Source organism: Accipiter gentilis, chromosome 5, assembly GCF_929443795.1.
Source record: "Accipiter gentilis chromosome 5, bAccGen1.1, whole genome shotgun sequence".
NCBI lineage: Eukaryota > Metazoa > Chordata > Aves > Accipitriformes > Accipitridae > Astur > Astur gentilis.
The window spans coordinates 33688882-33707530 of NC_064884.1; the positions used below are offsets into that span (position 1 = coordinate 33688882).

Genomic DNA, 18649 nt, shown 5'->3' on the forward strand with positions numbered 1-18649 from the left:
CTAATTGATCTCTGCTCACAGGTCTTCAACAACTTAGGAAAGTTAAACTGAAATCTAGGAAGTGCAGAATACCTCTTTCATCTTTGCTGCTAGCATAGATAACAAATGCCTATTTATAATTAGGAGTTTCCTTAGCAGCAGCTGGCTGACCATATACTTCAAACTCATCAATAATGAAAAACAACAAGAAAAGATGGATGAGACCTCCTGTAAGGTCAGCAGTGCACTGGCAGTTATCCTTGAGAAGGTAATGGGAATTTTCTTTAGATCACAAAATGGGTAATTAAACTAAAAACAAACATTGCAAGAAGTGAACTTCTGAGATTTCCTTTAACAGAGATTTCCAAGTCTGAACCAAATTTAAATTAGTGTAGCAAGAAACAGCCTCTATGCCACTGTAGTGATCAAGGTAACCCTTCAGGCTAAGCACTTACCTTTTCTGATAACACCAATGTATATTCTTAACACTCAAATTAAAAATAAAATAAAGAAATATTTCAGAACAGAACAGAAACTGCTAAGAAAATCTGGGGAAAAGAACTCCACAAGACTCATGACCAAGAAGTCCCAAAGACAATCTATTACTTCTTCCTGAGCTAGCAGAGAAAATGGACTACAGAACTGCACAGAAGAGATGCAAAGACCTTAGAATTCTAGTCCCTTAATACACTACACCACCTTCACTGGCAGCAAAGGATAACCACTGTCATTCCAGAAACCCTCCCTATAAATAGTGTTTATTGAACGCACATTGCTGCTATGAAAAAAACCCAATTGCTACTATAATCAGATCAGGTGGAAATGCAGAGAAATCTATAAAGCCTCTCTGTAAAAAGGAAGGCTTAAGAATACTTCTCTTTCTAGAGTAGGCAGAGCATGGATTCCAAACTTGAATAATAAAGTCCACCACATTTGCCAGAGGAAGAAACCGACCACAAAGCAAGACTTCCAAAGCCTTACAAGAGGCAGGAACCCCCTCCGCCCCGAGTACCACACTGAGGGAGTATTGGCAATATTTGACAACAAAGTATTAATTTGCATAACAAATACAAAACATCTGAAGAGCGAGCATACTTCACAAGCTTTGAACTAAACAGTAACTCAAAGTTGTTCTAAGAGTAATTTGTACTTGGTGGCTATACAGTAAACCATGAAACACTGAAAAGAGGTTTTGGTAAGCAGCAGTAAACTGCTTTATTTGTGCTTTTTATGGACATTTTAATAGCTTAAACTCAAAGTATTCACGTATCCAAATCACAAGCTATACTCCAGAATATCAAGGGAAAACACCCCAAAATCTACACTTAGGAGTTATGAAGCTCAAAAGTTGTTTTCAGAACCCAATACAGATCTATGCACTTCATTAACGCAGATACACAGATGATACATTCACAAGCTTTTTCTGCCAGGAAGCAAAACAGGACTGCTACTTTGTTCATTCACATACTAATGCCTAGCATGGTTTAAGCTGACAGCTGTGTTATGTCTATGTTACTGGCCATTCAATTCAGCAAATTGGAAGGTTTACTACATCTAGAAAGGCCTTTAGAGTTTGCTGTGTTGGCAAACGCAAATATGTCCCCAACAGAGACAGATGACAGACTTTTAATAACATGTCTGAGAAAATTTTCTGAACACTACTCAACTACATTTATACTTTAGGGAAGAAGGGATTACCTTCTCCACTTTCTGCTGCTTGGGGGCTGAGGAAGAAGTGCTCACAAGATTATCTGTATTTCCCACAAAGGATTTTACAAAGATTTTTCTTCATTTGTGACATTTCAGAAAAATAAAAAATGAACACCCAATTACCACTAACTCACAGGACAAAACAACATTTATTCTTAAGTAGCATTTTACACTTTACCCTAATTACTGGGCAAGTTACTTATAAAAAGTTCATTAGAAGGGAAGTTTAAATTTAGAAAATAATGTGTTCAAAACAACAAACAAGAAACTTCAACACACCAAAGACTAAAGAAAACATGTCCAAAAGAGACAAAGTGCAACCCATGCAATATATTTCTTCTGCTTTTAAATTAACTCAAACTTAGCATAACCTCCTTTTGGTGATGTAGTAATGCAGACTGAGTCACTTTTCATGGTATGGAGGAGCAGAAAGCAATGACAGCAGCAAAGGCAGGCCTTGCAGTCTATCTGCTTAAAATTCACACCCTTTCACCTTGCATGTGTGTGGAAGAAGTAAGTGGAACAGAAAATCACTTCCACCTGGACCACTGCTTCTCTTTATCTGTTAAAGGCACATATATCACTCCCATCAGAGGCTTCATTTTGACACTGCCATCTTCTAGTTTGTCATACTGTTCGAGCATCTGGTTTCCCCCTGCAGGACCAACTGGTAATATCAATCTTCCGCCAGGTTTTAACTGATCTATAAGCTAGAACACAACATAGAAATTAGAATGTAACCAGCCACTTCAGAGAAGCTGGAACCAAAGTTTGTTACATTAGATTAATAGCTTTGCCACAATTTATCTATCTACTGTTATGCAGTAGATAACTACTTCAATTAGGAAAAATAAAAAATGCACTGAAAATGAGAGTATCATAACAACATGGTACAACAACTGGTATTACAAAAACATTTCACAGTAACTTCATGTAATTCCAAAAGAAAGTAAAATAGTAATTGGATTAACTGGATTGGTTGCAGTTTTATTTTCTACATAAGAGGGGAAAAAGTATGTGAATCATGAATTATTTTTACAGTAGATTCAACCTTTTTAAACTGCCAGTTTTAACTGTTTGATACTTATTGTGCACCAGTGCATGCCCATTGTCTAACATGTCTGGGGTAACTGACCCCCTCTTAAGCCCACAGAATAAGATTTGTAACTTTTTTTTATTTATCTTCCTGGAAAATTTTTAAGTCGTCTACAATACACTCATTACCCAACAGGTCCTCCTTCATTCTGTGAATGGAACAGCATTTTATGAAACTAGTCTAAAATATATGAATATGAGTAAGATAAGTGACAAGTAACAGAGTATGTGAGATAAATACTTGGATTATTTTTTTTTTTTTGCTTTCATAGTTCAAGAAGGAGGCTAATAACAGTATTCTCAAGGAAAATTCAGTACTTCCCAGATGCTGTAAACAAAAAAATCTTAATCCCTGTTACTAACAGAAGTTATAATTAAGAACTATTCCATTCGCTAATAAGCTTTAAGTTATCTTTTAAATTGTCATCTGTCAACACACTGTTGAGAACACACACACCCCCAGCACCCACCCCAAAATAAAAACAAACAAACAAACCCCCCCCCCCCCCAAACCAAAAAAAAAACAACCCAAAAACCACAGCCAATGTCTGGAAATGTCTAACCTGTATACAGCACCTCAAACCTCCAGTCCTTCAATATCCCTCATTAAAATTCAGATTTAAAAAAACTTAACTGGTATTGAGTATATCAAAATCATGCTATATATTCCCATTTACCTGATGAAAGGAAGATTTAAAAAAAAATCTGATCTGCAAGAATGGACTTCATGTATGCACACTCTAAACTCCCTAGTTACTCTTCAGCTTCTCTAATAAGAACTGCCCTGTATCCACTCTGAAAGCTACAAACACATGGCATTGTCTTTATTTCCAGCTGAGCATGTTACTTTTCCAACAGGCTTAACACCTTGGAACCTGGGAAATAAATACTCAATTTCTGTAATTCAATGTTTGATAAAACCAAATTAATTTATTAAATAAAATGCTCCAGTTCATTGTTGTAATAGAGGGTTGTGCACAAGTCTTTTTAAAATATATTCAGAGGAGAGTTATTAGAATATACACCTTTTGCAAACCAACAGGAAGCTCAATTATAACAGAAACAAAACCACACACCACACAGTAATACCACACGGCCCACTGATACTCCCAGCAGTGCAAGTCTATCAAGTATTTTACATACATATGTATGTAAAATGTTCTTTACAGCTAAGAGATTACCAAATCATACACATAAAACAGAGAGGCTTACTGCTTGGGGCACAACTGGTGCTGCAGCTCCTACATGAATCGCATCATAGGGAGCTTCTTCTGCATATCCCATTCTTCCATCTCCCACTGCAAGAAAACACTTTTTTTTTTTAACGTTTTCAAAAGGAGTGGAGAAAACAGCTGATCTGCCATATCTATAGGTAGATAAACAACTATGCTCAGACTTCAACTAAAATTCTGCTGAGCAGTAATAACATGATGAAATCAGTTTAAAAATATTAACAAAATTGTAAAATAGATGCAACAAAACACCCTCATACTTACATACACACACTTACAAAAGATACAAAATACTACTGAAGCACCTGAAATTAGAAAGCATGGATTTATAATGAAAGTTCTTGGGAGACACATGATCCACCCAGAAAAGATACTTAAGTATTTATGTGCCCTACCATTCCAACGCAGGTGACTTTTCCCCTCATTTACCCTCTCAAAACATAAGCTTTGCTTTGCCTTGCCTTCACACACACTGTTCCTAAACATAATGCAAATCATAAGTCTAAAGCATTAAATCTCAGAAGCACATATCAGAAGACTCCAAAGGTGAGGAAAAGACAAAGCAAGTATTCACATGGACTATACACCTATAACTGCACTACTGGTTGGAATGAAAGTCCACACCTACATTTATACATTAATGCAGTATGCCACTAATCCCCACACACATCCCCCTTTGCCAGCAGATGGGTCTCACTATCCTTCCTGCAGACAATTTGCTGGATTAATACAGATAGGTAGGTCAGATCTGTGGCTAAGGCTCCAGGTGGTTGCTTGGAAGATGTTAGGAGTAATTAAGTCATGCAGAGGACTACAGATGCAGCTTCAGCTTTGGTGGAGAACTCATGGAGAAGCACCCTATCACAGATGTCTCCTACCATCCCAGTTATGCAGGATGAAAGGTGAACAGATTGGATTTTTTTTTTTAAGCCACTGAAATGTAGCAAACTAAACTAGACTCTGAGTTAAATTTTGAAAGAAGATGATGTGAATGTGGCATCCACAGTATTTACAGGAAACCAATGGGAAACTCAGAGCACGTTAAGCAAGCTCTCTCTGGAGTTATTTAGGAACAAAAGAAGCAAATGAAGCTAAAGCATCCATAAATTCATACTCAGTAAGTCCCAGTAACCAGTCAAGAAGAAAAAGCAAGGAGGCTAATGAACATAGTCCTCTGCTCAGCACAAGTAGTTGTTTGGGGTTTCCCTGTCTTCAGACTGAGCTTCAACCTCTGTGCAATCACTATTATCACAGGTTAATTAAAAAGCTGAATGAATCAAAAGAAGTTCTAAACCCCCCCACCAAAGGCTGAAAATTTGTCAACTTTTTGCCTTGCAACAACTCACAAGGCAGGTAAAATACATGCTGGCCATAGCAGGTTTCATTTTGTCGTCAGTGACAGCGAGGGCCACCTGGACAGTAACACCACCCTTAAGTATCCAAGAGTGTACAGGAAGATCTGGACAGCTTCTTGAAACAATTAAAATTGGGGAGTTTGTCAGCTTTCATATTAGGTCCTGGAACAAGACCCTACAAAAGCCTTCTACACCCAAAGCTTAAAGACTATAAGAAGAGAGCACATTTTCTCAGTAGCTGAGAACCCCCTTAAAGCTCAGTGACTTATTTCCTCCTATCATCAATTCTGACCAGCACAAGCTCCAACAAAGGGCCACAGGCAGAAGCTGCCAAGAACTACCAATGCTTCAAGAGAACTCATGCCTATTGATCACCAATTCTACTAAGTTGGCTTCCATTACTGTTGCCAGTAATGAAAGTTCCAGTATTTCCAGGACTTAATCTCTCTGACTCTGCCAAAGTGGGTCCTACTGGAGTAACCACTTCAAGGCAATCAAGTACATCATTTACATTTGCTTATATCTTAGCAGGACTGTACACCTCCTCTAAAAAGGAAGCAGTGATGCGTTACTGTATCAAGCTGCTGTTCCATCAGAGAAGGCAATGGAGAAACACTTCTTTAGCTCAAACATAGAGATACTGCTTTGAATGCTGTTAATTACACAGGGAGACAGACCCTCATTCCTTAAGATGCAGCAGTAGGCATTAGAAGCAGTGATCTCCAGTACTGCTGGCAAAAGAAGAGATTGCTAAGTTGAAGAAACAGCTGTGAAAGAAACTGCTAAGTTATCTTCTGAAGAACACAGGTATTCTGGGACTTAAATGCACCTTGTGCGCTGTCCAGAGAACTCTGAATGGGACTTCGGCACACCTTATTACTTCACTGGCAGTGGTAAAAAGGACCCAAAACATCTAAACCTTTTTCTCTTAGAATCAGTAGTCCAAACCAAAGCTACCATCTTCAGAATCAGCACAAACCCACAAAAAAAAAAATAAAAAAAATCAGGCTCCTTTATATACATCAGTCATGGCATGGCTCTTCCCTCTTAACAACCACAAAAAATTCTGGCTACAGCAGTCAGGTATATACCCACCCACAATGGGAACACACTTTTAGATATCCAGAAGATTAAAAAGAAAAGTTAAGCTGTCATTCATATATTCAATGTGATACTAATTATTATTCAATGTCCAAGGGGAGACAGCAGCCCAAATTTTGAGCTTGTGCTTACATCCTGAGTAACACCACCTATCCTACTAAGATCTCCAGTTACATGCAGCCTGTTAATGAAGTGGTGGCGGGTGGTGATGAGGGGGGAAGTAGTGTCAGAACTTTCTGACGTAAAAGGGTTTTGGGGTTTGTAGCTTGTTTTTGAACCTAGACCTGATCTGCTGATCATGGTACTCAAGCCTTCAGTGTCTCTATGCAGATCTGTTTCACGCAGAGTTGTAGCATGAGCACAGAAACAGAAAAAAACTACTTCACTGTGGTTAGACTACCCTTATCCCCTCTGGCTATGTCTGCATCAGCAAATAGTGCAGTACAATAGAAGCAGATCTGTACAGCAAGAGTTTTTGCTGAGAACCTGATGTCCATGCAACATGTGCATTTCGGAACGATCACTCTGGTCTAGCTCTAGCCTTACTGGCTTAATAGCCATTAACATATCAAACATATTTGGTTGCTTCTCATAATCCAGTCTAGTTTCATCCAAAAGGAATCAAAGTTTGTGCTCTCCAGGAGTGCTCTCATGTGAGTCAAAGTGTGGTAAGTAGCAGCAGTTGAGAGATTCACCTCAAAGGCACCCTCCTGATTTTAACAAAAGGCAAAACAAAAAACAAACCACACCAAAAAAAGCAAAAAAAACCCACAAACTAACACAAACATACCCTAAGTATACCTATTCCCAAGTTCTCAGTGCAGTTCTGTTACTGAGACACCCCAAAATGATGTTGATGCTTCTGAAGTGCAGTAATGGTATATCTGAGGTGTGACAAAGCAATGGAGAACATTTGAAGCCTACTTCTGAAAAGCCAGCAACTGACTTACCTAGTCTTAACTCATACAGTTCCCATCACCAATCAACCCTGGGTTTTCAGGGGGTTTTAGTGTGTGTGTGTTGGGGAGGGGGTGTTTCGGGGTTGGTTTTTTTGTTGTTTTGTTTTAAAAAAAGAGCTTGCTCTGGATTCTGGCCCCACATCAAAGAATTTCCAGGAATCCAGCACAGCTGAAACATTCTTCTTCACCTAATTCACAAAAGTGCTACTTGTCCATCTGTACTTTTTAAATGTACCTCACAACAAAACTGTTCAGAAGTCTCTTCATCATCCTGCTACATAGTCAAACATAATATAGATGTTGTTGTTTACTTCAAATTGTAGACTCCCAAGAGCATCAGAGTCTGTTTCAGATATACCCAGAAGCATAAGGCCAAATTGCTCTTGTACAGCAACAATGGAAATTATTCCCCCATACCACCTCTCCAGCCCCAACAGTCTCAGTATAACTTCTTTTCCAAGAAAGTTTAAGGCATAAGTGTTCTCAGTGAGGTATGCTGCATTTTATACACATGTACAAGTACATGTGTCAATTGGCTTATTTAAAAAATATTTAGAAAAGTCCCTCAATTAAAAAAAAGACCAGGAATCAAAATGGTAATTAAGGTGAGAGCCAAACATCACATAATAATCATTTTTCCAAGCACTCTTGTAAGAAGCCTCAAAATAATCCAGACCTTCAACTTTTTTTAAACTTAACGAATAGAATGATAATGAAGGGAATGCTCTCCTCCTGCCACCTTTGCATCTTGTAAAAAAAAAAAAAAAGCATCTTTTTCTTTTTATTTAAAAGTATTATTTAAAACAATTCACTGTCCTTGTATAATTTTAACATTATTTCCTCTCAGTAACTCTGATTGAATTAGTTTGGTGTCAGTTAATCACTTCCCTAACATACAAATACTATTAATTTTAAAAACAAGTGAAATAAAACTTCAGTGATGCATATTGCCAATCTAGTACTTTTTCCACTCGACTGAGTGCAGCTTTCTCAATTACTATATCAGAAGAATGAAGGCTTTGTTAAAACCCTCAAATTTAGATGACAGTACATTTATTCAATAAAAGTTGTGAATTCAACCCCAAATTTAAGTACCAAATTTAACATGACAGACCTTCAGCATGTAAAGTATTTTCACCGGAAAACACTTCCCTGTTAATAGATAATTACATATTCTTTAAGATTACCAGAAGTCATATTCTCAAAACTGTGTGAAGATGATATTTTTCAAAGGCCTAAAGATGACTGATTTTAAATTTTCATTTGTCTCTTCTTTCTTTGGTTTAACTTCTTAAATTAGAATTTTTAATCACATCCAATTCCAGTCATTTTCAACCAGCTCCTAGAAAGAATATCAGTTTAATTAGTAAGTATATCAGTCTGATGCTCACCAATCAGTTTCACTCTTCCTGAAGACAGCAATGTGGGATCATCTTTTTTGACATTATTTATTGAGTCATCTACTAGTTCTTTGATATGATCAATTCCTACAACTTGTCCTTTGGGACCAACCTGGAATAAAAATATACAGTTGAATAATTTCTGCTAGTTTTGATTTATTTATAGAATGAGTATTTCTATCTCCTGAGCCCATTTCTCTAAAATCAAAACAAAAACAGTGAAGTGGTAGTATATTTTCCCAATGTTATTAAAACTGCTGCTTGGAATGACACATGCTGACTGCTAGAAGCAACTGGTAATTAAAGTTTGTCAGTACAGTCTTATAAATGCTTATTATAGTCATCTTTTTGAGATGTGATTCAGGTAAGTTATACTATTAGTGGAGATTTCTTCTCTGAATTTTTACAAGTTCAAATTTGATCATGAGTGTTTGAATTACCTGCAATAGAAAGTAACAACTTCAAGGACAAATACTAGAACTAACCTTCTTTCATGTTGAATAAACTTAAAGATTAAGGTTTTTCTAGAGAAGACTACTTCAAGGAAAATAGTTAAGTCATGCATTTTGTTCTAAGCTATCTCAAGAGGCCTATTCTTTCAGAAGCAAACGCAGCAATTAACAGTGAGGGACGAACTACCTACCTTCCAGCTACCCTTGCATTCATGAATCTACTTTCAGATTTACAGCTCTCTCCACAGGAAGAGTGGAACTTTTGAGAGCTCGTAACTCACAAAAGGTCAAAAAAGATCTGTGTATTCTGAGGGGAAAAAAGGCCTGCTAACAAAAAACTCCTCCATTACAGGTATTTCTTCTGGAATTGTGTCTTTATTCCAGAAAAACTATTCCAATTTTGGAAAGAGGAGAAAAAGAATTCCAATCTTAAAATCTCACCATTTTTAACAGGATCCAGCTCAAAGAACACAATGGCACAGTATGTCCTAGCAGCCCATGTTGTCATACAACTTTGTCTTTGGGCACATTTGAATGTATTGGTTATGTTTCTGCATGTTACATTTTAATGTTGCCAAGACATGGAAAATTAACAACTGCGTATCAATATCATGAGGATTTTTTTCTGTTTTTATTATGGACAAGTTCTATGTTAAAAACATCAAAAGAGCAGTTTTATCTCTTTTTTTCAAGTGGAAGACGACCAGCCTAGCCTTTGAAATAGAGCAAGACAAATGGCAAGTTTTCACTATGACAATCACAGGCTGTTATTTGGAGGAATGTCTGGCAGTCAGTTGTACTGGAAGCTGACAAAAGATCCACTGTACTCCAAAGAGTAATGTCACAGAAATTAAAATTTAGCAAAATGGTCATAGCATGAAATAGCCTGATAAAAGTAAGAGAACCTCCTGCTGCATATCACAGTCCTCATCAATTACTTCTATTACCCTGGAACTTTGACATGTGTGCAATTGAGACAATGGCAAAATGGCACAACTTTTTGTATCTCCATGGTCTGTTTGGAATAAAAATATACCCCACTCTTTTTATAATTCCAGTACTTACAGGATGAAAACGACAATTCATTTAATTTGCCAGCAGCCTTTAAAAGCCAATAAACTTAAGTTTGTATGCTATGCAAGTAAGTTTATCACAGCAGTTTAACATGAAAACCCAAACAAAAATCTTAAAGATGCTCTACTAGTCTAAGTAAACATAAAGCTTTCCCAGAAGTACCACAAATGAGATGATTATCATAGGAGTAAAGCTGCCATGACATCAATGTGCCCTCAGGTACCTGAGCCATAAATGCAAGCTATTCATTCTAGATCAAGTAGACTGAAGCAACACCCACATGATCCAGTAAGCACATCCCCAATTGAATTTTGATAGCAAAACACTTTATCATCATTCCCAATAATATACTTCTTTCAAGCATTTGTTACTATTAGAAAGAACCTTACAGAGAAAGTCAGAGCAGTACATATTATCTTATCTTATGTTCATTCAAGTGGATGAAGCAAGACCTGTATTGCACAGTAGTAATGCTATCAAACAGAACAAAGCATTTATCCAGCATTTCACAAAACACATCTGTAAGGCATTCCACAGCATACTACCAAGGAGGATTCAGAAGAGGAACATGACATTTATATGGCAATAAAAAGATAGTGTGATTAATGTCAGCAAAATTGGAAAGATATTTCCTTTTTGTGGCAATTCCAACTTCTCTGCAGATGTTTTCAGCTTTTCTTATACAGCTGTTTTAAAAGAAGAAAGCACACAACCACAACTTATCACGTCTTATCAAAAATGGCTATTCCTCTATGCATTGTAACTTTAGTGAGAAATACACATAACTTTGACAAAAGTTTTAATGCTTGTAGGATTGGAGTTCCCATGCAAGCTACTAGCGCTTGATTACTGACTACAAAGTTAGACCAAAAATAATAGGTAGAAAGTTGAATAACTGACATTTAAGATTTCATCTAAACTGCAATTTGGTTAAATTATTTCAACTACTGGGTTTTTTTTTTAGTTTTGCAGCTAGCACTTAAGAAAACTAGATACTTTGCTAGTGCATTGCCCAGTCCTAAACATTCTTATCTAATTCTTAACACAGGAAACCAGAAGTGATTGCAGACTCAACACATCAGTGCTTGAAAACAGAAAACTAAGTAAAAAAAAAAAAAAGAGAGAATTTATCACATGCATTAAAATTTCAAATTAACTTCTCAGAAAGACAAAAAAACCCAAACAACTATTTGGCAGTTTAATGCAGGTCTCTGCTAGTTGTAAAGCAATGATAAAGTCCTGGAATGGAGAAGGAAGAACTGATTAAATTCTACTACATAAATTAGTCTAACAGTACTGTAGTTAAGCCATCAGAAAACAGTTTTTTTTCATCTTTTTTTCCTGATGTAAGACAGGGTGGAACCACAGAGAATTCCTTAAGTACAGGTTGAACAACCCAGAAATTAAGTTACTTGGAGAAGATGTAAAATTAATATAAATTAATACCTACCTTAGGAAAGATTAAATGGATACTTATAGTGATGCTCACACAATATAGTAACAAGAAAAAAAAAGTTAAAATTCAAAGACAACTTATATACATACAATATATGTTCTTGTGGAAATCGGATTCTTTTAGGTCTCACTAAGCTCTTATCATAGCAGGAAGACATGACAATTGATCACAATGAGAACATTCATAGCCACACAAGATAATGTAAAAATTGGGGTGGACAAGACAAACACCAACTTCCTTCAAGCTATAAAGCAACCACTAAGATGTAATAAAAAAAAAAAAACCCTTCCCCTTTAGGCAGTTTCTTCACCATCACACAATTTACTGGATCCTTTAACTCAACCATCTAGTATCAGCTAGGGTAAGAAATGGGTACTAATCATACCCAGGAGAGTAAGTTATTTTTCGTATAATACACATCAGTCCACTGTACGAAGTACGGGGGTTTTTCCCCCCTTTAATTCAGAGTTACGCCATAGTTCGAGCAGTTCTGATGATCAAGCGATTAAACTAATTATCTCACCATTCGTGAAAAGCACGCTGTAAGGATTCCACTTCCAGATCCTACATCAAGTGCTTTGGCTCCTTCATGTAACTGATCAGACAGAAGTTCAAGAGCATACGCATGCTAAGAGAAGAAGACAGAGACAGAAAATTTCAAAATATTTTAAGTGTCTATTTTACCCAATATATGTTGTTCAGTGATTTTGGGCAATGGACTGAGGATTCATGTAGGAAATTTCAGAATTATTTTCTATTACAAAAAAGCGGGGGGGGGGGGGGAGTTAACACAATATAATCGTTGTTATTTCATCAACTTCAACAAATTGTGTATTTTTTTCCTTAATTTTTTTTTTTTAGTAAATATAAATTCATCTGACAATTCAAGCTTCTAGCACACACTCAATTTATATATAGTTACTGGGAGAGGCACCATAAACCAATTTAATTATCTTCAGGTCTGGTAGATCTTACTGTTCCAGCAGTATATGGCCCATAAAGAATTCAGCTTGTCATTATGCTATATATATTCGAATAAGCTGGGAGAGAAGCTAGCTAGGAAGAAGCAGCTCTGGAGCATCAAGGAAAATGGCTATTAAAACTACCTCTTGTATTACCTGCACATTTGCTGAATCAAAGAGTAGGAAAAAGGAGTTGCCTTTTACAAAGGCAGATAGCCAGGCTCATATATGAAATGCAGTAGGCTACAGAAACACTTAATGAGTTTTGCTTTCCTACGTGGTGAACCAGTACAAAAATTAAGCTTAGGTCACACACTAAAAAAACCAAACCAATTCATTCTTTAATGTTTCAGAGATAGTCATTACAACAGTCTTACAACTTAATCCATCACACCCAGAAAACAGAAGTAATTAGAACAGTTATTTTTAACATTTGCTTAGAGAATACATTTCGTTTTTGCTCTAATACTTCATATACTACTAGTGCTAAGCATAAGGTAACTCAAAGATAATGACTTAGTTAAAATTTTGAAAACATAATTTATACTTATTTTCTCCCTTAGTCACAGGACTTCTTTCTGTCTTTCCTTGACTAAAATTGTTGACATTTCTGTAAGAAATTCCTGATTTTTTTATATTGATAACTAAATGAATTCTAACCCAACTAGGTAGTTTTTCATCAAGAGGAGCAGATTTTTACTATGTTTTGACACTTTCCAAACATTGCGAGGACAAAATATATGCTTCTATTCATCCTTATTCTCAAAGAAACACACAAAAATTATGTCTCTGCTAGATCTATGTACTGAAATCCCCTCTTAACGCTCAGTCATTAATGCCCTGGTCTCAAAACACTTGGCAAAAACCCCTGCATCTCAGTATAATGTTTTGGATTTTTTTTCCCCTGTGCAAAGAATTAAAAGCATTACAGCAATACCATACTATAGAAATCATTGTTATCAACTCCTGAATTCTTGTGGGTTTTTTAAATTACAGAGTCAGAGTAATTAGGTTGGAAAGGATCTCTGGAAATCCTGTGGTCCAACCCTCTTTCAACACAGAGGCAATTTGACTGCTTAGAGCCCCATCCAGTCAGCTGCTTCGTATGTCAAAGAACAGAATTTCCACAGTCTGTGAAATCTGTTCCAGTGCTTAACTACCCTCAAAGGGAAATATTTTTTTCACCATAGAAACTAATCAATTTCCCACATTGCATTTTTTTGTCCACTACTCCTTATCCTATCACTGTGCATCTCCAAGAAAAGTCAGGCTCAATCTTCTCTGTGCCCTCACTGTAATCGACTGTTCATTAAATTGGCTAGGATAAATATTTTATTTCAGAAGCATTTAGATGTTTTTTAAATCACCTATACTAATCACGTAATTTTTAAGCTTACCATATGTGGAGCGCTGATTGTTGCTTGGAAACCTGTAAAATAAGAGAATGGAAGCACACGTTGATCATTGTTCAGAAAGCAAATGCAATACCTTAATTGTTGCCCTCATTCAGGGCACTACACACAGCCCCCATTACACAGGTGCTCTACTTCAGAAGTGAGTTAAGGTACATCATCTGAAAGCTATGCCATGTCAGCTCTGGACAGGAAAAAAAAAAAAGGTTCTATCCTTGATCTCAGTTACAATCTCCATTTTGTCACTATATTGCCTTAGCTTGATCAAGTGTGTTGAATTCAAAACAGTAATGTCTCCCAGAATAACATAATGCCTTTTTCGCTCAGTCCCTACTTAAAACCCTGAATTTGTTAGTTTTACTTTGATGTGGTGGGGACCAGAGGACATCCAGAGACAATAACCTCATCTACTTTGCAACCAGCACACATCTATGAGAAAACATAGACAAACACTTACCTGTATTTATTTCTCTGAAGGTATAAGTTTTGAGTATGCATGTAACTTAAAAGATTTTTTAATTTTCCTATACAACTAATAAAAACCTAATACAATTCCTAATTCTCACCATCCAGTATTAAAGAAAAAAAAAATCAAGAATTTTCCTATACAAATAATAAAATCCCATTACCATTCATAGTTCTCACCACCCACTAACAAAGGGGAAGGGGGTGTGTGCAAATCAAGAAACCAGAAATTAGTACATTCTCATAATTCATTCTCCTGCCTTGAAAAGATAAAACTGCAATCTGGATGGGAAACAACTGTCCTATCAGTAGATCTTCCCCTTTAAAGCCTATTTTCATAATAAAAAAAAATCTCATGTAAAGGTGTAAGTAACTCCACATTGATCTCAACTGAATCATTTCTGTAAAGAGAGAGACTGTTTCTGACTTAAACTGGATACAAATTATTTTTAAGTATTTAAACATCATCTGCACCACCACAAATTGCTGTGGTTTAAAAAGTAAATACATATTTACACATTAATATATTAATATTGCCTAAAGAACATCTACTTGATGTATCCAAGTATGCCAATTGCATTCCATAACAAATTGAAACTTACTTAAAAGGTATTGAATAAACTGATAAAGAACTAAACAAGCTTCCAAGTTTAAAAAAGTATGTTCACATTCTTAACATATATATGACAAAGGCAGTCACAGTTATGCAAATTAGAACAATCTCAATCGTTTTTACAAGATGGTCTTACCTATAGACTGTGGAGAATCCATATAAGGGTTGTATTTTGCATAATGGCAACGGTCTGTAGCCAGCATTACTTCAAATACCTTGTCTGATTTGATTATTCCATTTTCTGTAAACAAATAAAATTTATTTGTTTCTCTTCTGCAATGCAACAGCATGTGAAATCCATTAATATAGTCTTAATATTGTAAGAAATCATGCTGCCTTACCCTCTTATAACACTCTAACCCTCATCATACTAGAATTTAAGCTGTGGTCCATAGATCAAACAATGCTTAAATCAATCAAACAAAGCCAGTGAACTTTGAACAAGACTTTCCCACCAGTTACAGATGCTTTTCTGAAACAGTAGAGACCATTTACAAAGATCTACCCCCTAGAAAAACTGAACTTCATGCACACTTTTGATATTCCTGAAAACATAATCAATAAGAAACTGATACTACTCTGCACACCAAACAAGATATACTTCATATTCCTAAGGAGCTATATAAGTGAGTACTTATTGAAAAAATATACAAAAGCAGATTAGAAATGTGAAGCTGCAGCATCCTTGCTCAGTATTTTATTTTCAAGATCTTTTTCCCTTTTGTGTTGGAAAAAGCAAAAAATCCTTTTGTAAAGAAACTCCTACAGAATCAGAATTCTTACGCTGGGGCAGACTGAGGACAAAGATTTTATATCAAAACACTTTGAATCTTTGTTCACTTTTCAAAATAAAATGTAAATGCACATACATGTAAAATATCAGAAGCACTGCAGTGCAGCCATCTTTCCTTGCAATTTTACTGAATTTTTAACATTGATACTTCTTTTTTTTAAAGTTCTGAAGACATTTATGAATAATGGAAGATTTTAGAAAACAAATGGAAGAAATTAATTAATTACTTATGTTAAAAGACACAGAAAACTACAAATATCTGAAATTTCAACAATGGATTGCTTCATTGAACTACTTACTTTAAACAAGGAAGACTTATTTGGAAAATTATACTTAAAAGGGAAAAAATAGGTAATTTGAGGATCTTTAAAATCTAACCCAAAATGCAGTAATGTAAAATCAGATTAAGGAGCTTTTGTAAGATTGTCCTAACTGAAGTCACACTAGTGGTTTTTTTAAAGTACTACCAACACTAACACACCTGTGCCCAGGCCTGGGCTAACTTCTGCAGAGGCTTCTCTGACCATTTACAGTGTACTCCCCACTACCCTTATCAATCGTGGGATTTTCTTTTGGTTTTTTTTCTTATCTACTACCTGTGTCCAGGATTTAATTATCTTATATAACAGAGGCTTGAATTCAGAGAGCAAAATAACCCCTAAAAACATTTTGCTTTTTGGTCTGAAGGCAAAGTATCAAATAGAACTGCAATAGGAATATACTGCCAAACTATTATGGAAAAGCACAATTATTTTAAAAATATATTTTCTTTTTTAGAATTATTTCTATATCTGGTAAGTCCCAGAAAAAGCATATACTCCCCTCACAGATCACACACATTACACATATTCTGTGCTTTGACTTCATTTAGAACTGTATACTACAGTTCCAGTTAGAGGAAACTCATCATTTCAATGCAAGTTTTTTAGTCTGAGGCAGCAGTTCATAAGTTTACTTGCTGAGCAAAACTGTCCCTCAAAAGAAAACAAACAATCAATCCATTAACATACTGTCACTGACAATATAACCTAGTAGGAAAAAACCAAAACCAAAAACAAACCAACCCCAAACCAAAAACGTTTTCCCCTGACCACTTGGAATTAGTTATACATCAGTTCTGTGAACAAAGCATAGAAACAACAAATCAAAATTTTACTCTTAGATTCTCATTAGGTATCACCAAGAAATTAGTATGTCTAAAATAAATGTACTTTAAAAAAAAAAGAGGCAGGAGAATAATCAAAGCTGATGATAACAGGAGTGAAGAGAGAAAGGTTCTGGGGGGTACAAGGGAGGTCAAAAAGCAGCAGCAGAGAAGCACTCAGGAAATATCTAAAATAACGATTTATTCCTTGAGATTGTGTATTGTGCAGATAGATGCATACATTCTAGAAGCTACAGGTAGCCATCTGCTCTTTCCTTTTGTGCCTTGGGGAAAAAGACATGCAGAGAATAAGCAGATCAAGCTTCCAGCTTGAAAGAGCAACTGCAGGGCCCTACTGTAAGGCCGAGAACCTCCTCTAGTTTTCAGGGGACCTTCTCTGTACTGCTGTGATTGCAGGCTTCTTCCAAACCTCCTTTTTCACGCGACCCATAATCCATTTCCTCTTTTCACAAAACTCCATGCCTGTCACCTCTCTCATCTACTCCTGTCATCTTTCTACTTAGAGTATCAGTAAGTGAATTCACCTCTCAGCATTTGCAAATTGTATTCCACCTCCATTCTGTTACTTTACTTATATATTTTACCCATTCTTCCCCCAATTTATTTAATCAGAGTATAAGAGCTCCATGGCAGAGATCAACTGTGGATGTCTGTGCAAAACAAAGCACAAAACTTTGTTTCAGCCAAAGTATGTATAACTTTATCGAGAGTGACAGGCAAATGAAAAAAAGAATCAAAACCTGTAGCTACTAATATTCTACAAATTCTGAACATTCAGGATGCTTTCATTCAGCAAACACTCATGAGATTTGCTGACTGTTGGACTGTCTTTGATTAGTGTCATCATTTTCATCAGTAAATAAGAAGTTAGGCAAGTTACCCATACTCAGACTTCCCAGCAGAATCCTTGGGAGAAGGTGGATCTCATGTCTCAGCCATATACTTCAATTATTGAATAATGAACCCTCATCATAAAAAATACATCCTCTCAGCTATGAATGTGGAATTACAGGGTATCACATTATCCCCCCATAGACTAAGTCATCTTTTCAAATTTGCTTATTATACAATGGAGACAACAACAAATTTTAGGTGGGAATTAAAAAAAGCAATCAAATCCTAAACAGTAAAGTCAATATTGGCTTTTTCTGTGTTGATAACAAAAAGAATTTTTCTTGGTCTCACAGTTGAATACAGTGAAACACAGCAACTGCAAGGTACTGAACTCCAATGAAAGTCCTTTCCTGCAACAGTCAGTCCCAAGATGACCAACTGCCAGGATCTTAATTCCGTCTGGAACAAATCTCTGTCAGAATCTGAATTAAGTCCAGAAAACAAGTATATCCCCTAAAAAAGCCAATAATAAAAGTTCATATTGCAAAGATGACATTCTAATTTCATGCCATATCTAAGTGCCAAAAAACCA

The 18649-nt window shown here is 36.1% G+C and overlaps 1 protein-coding gene across 2 annotated transcripts in view; it reads right to left on the reverse strand.

Moving 5' to 3' along the window:
- The window catches only part of PCMT1 (protein-L-isoaspartate (D-aspartate) O-methyltransferase), a 35878-nt gene that overhangs the window by 7816 nt on the left and 9413 nt on the right, over positions 1–18649 (reverse strand). The window contains exons 2-7 of one of the 2 annotated variants that reach the window (XM_049799924.1): positions 15402–15506; positions 14173–14204; positions 12337–12441; positions 8823–8943; positions 3997–4082; positions 2230–2399 (exon numbers count right to left, since the gene is read on the reverse strand). In XM_049799924.1, the coding sequence (XP_049655881.1) occupies positions 2230–2399; positions 3997–4082; positions 8823–8943; positions 12337–12441; positions 14173–14204; positions 15402–15506 (619 nt within the window). Of the gene's footprint in view, positions 1–2182; positions 2400–3996; positions 4083–8822; positions 8944–12336; positions 12442–14172; positions 14205–15401; positions 15507–18649 lie in introns of both variants that reach the window. The other variant, XM_049799925.1, reaches the window with a different exon arrangement.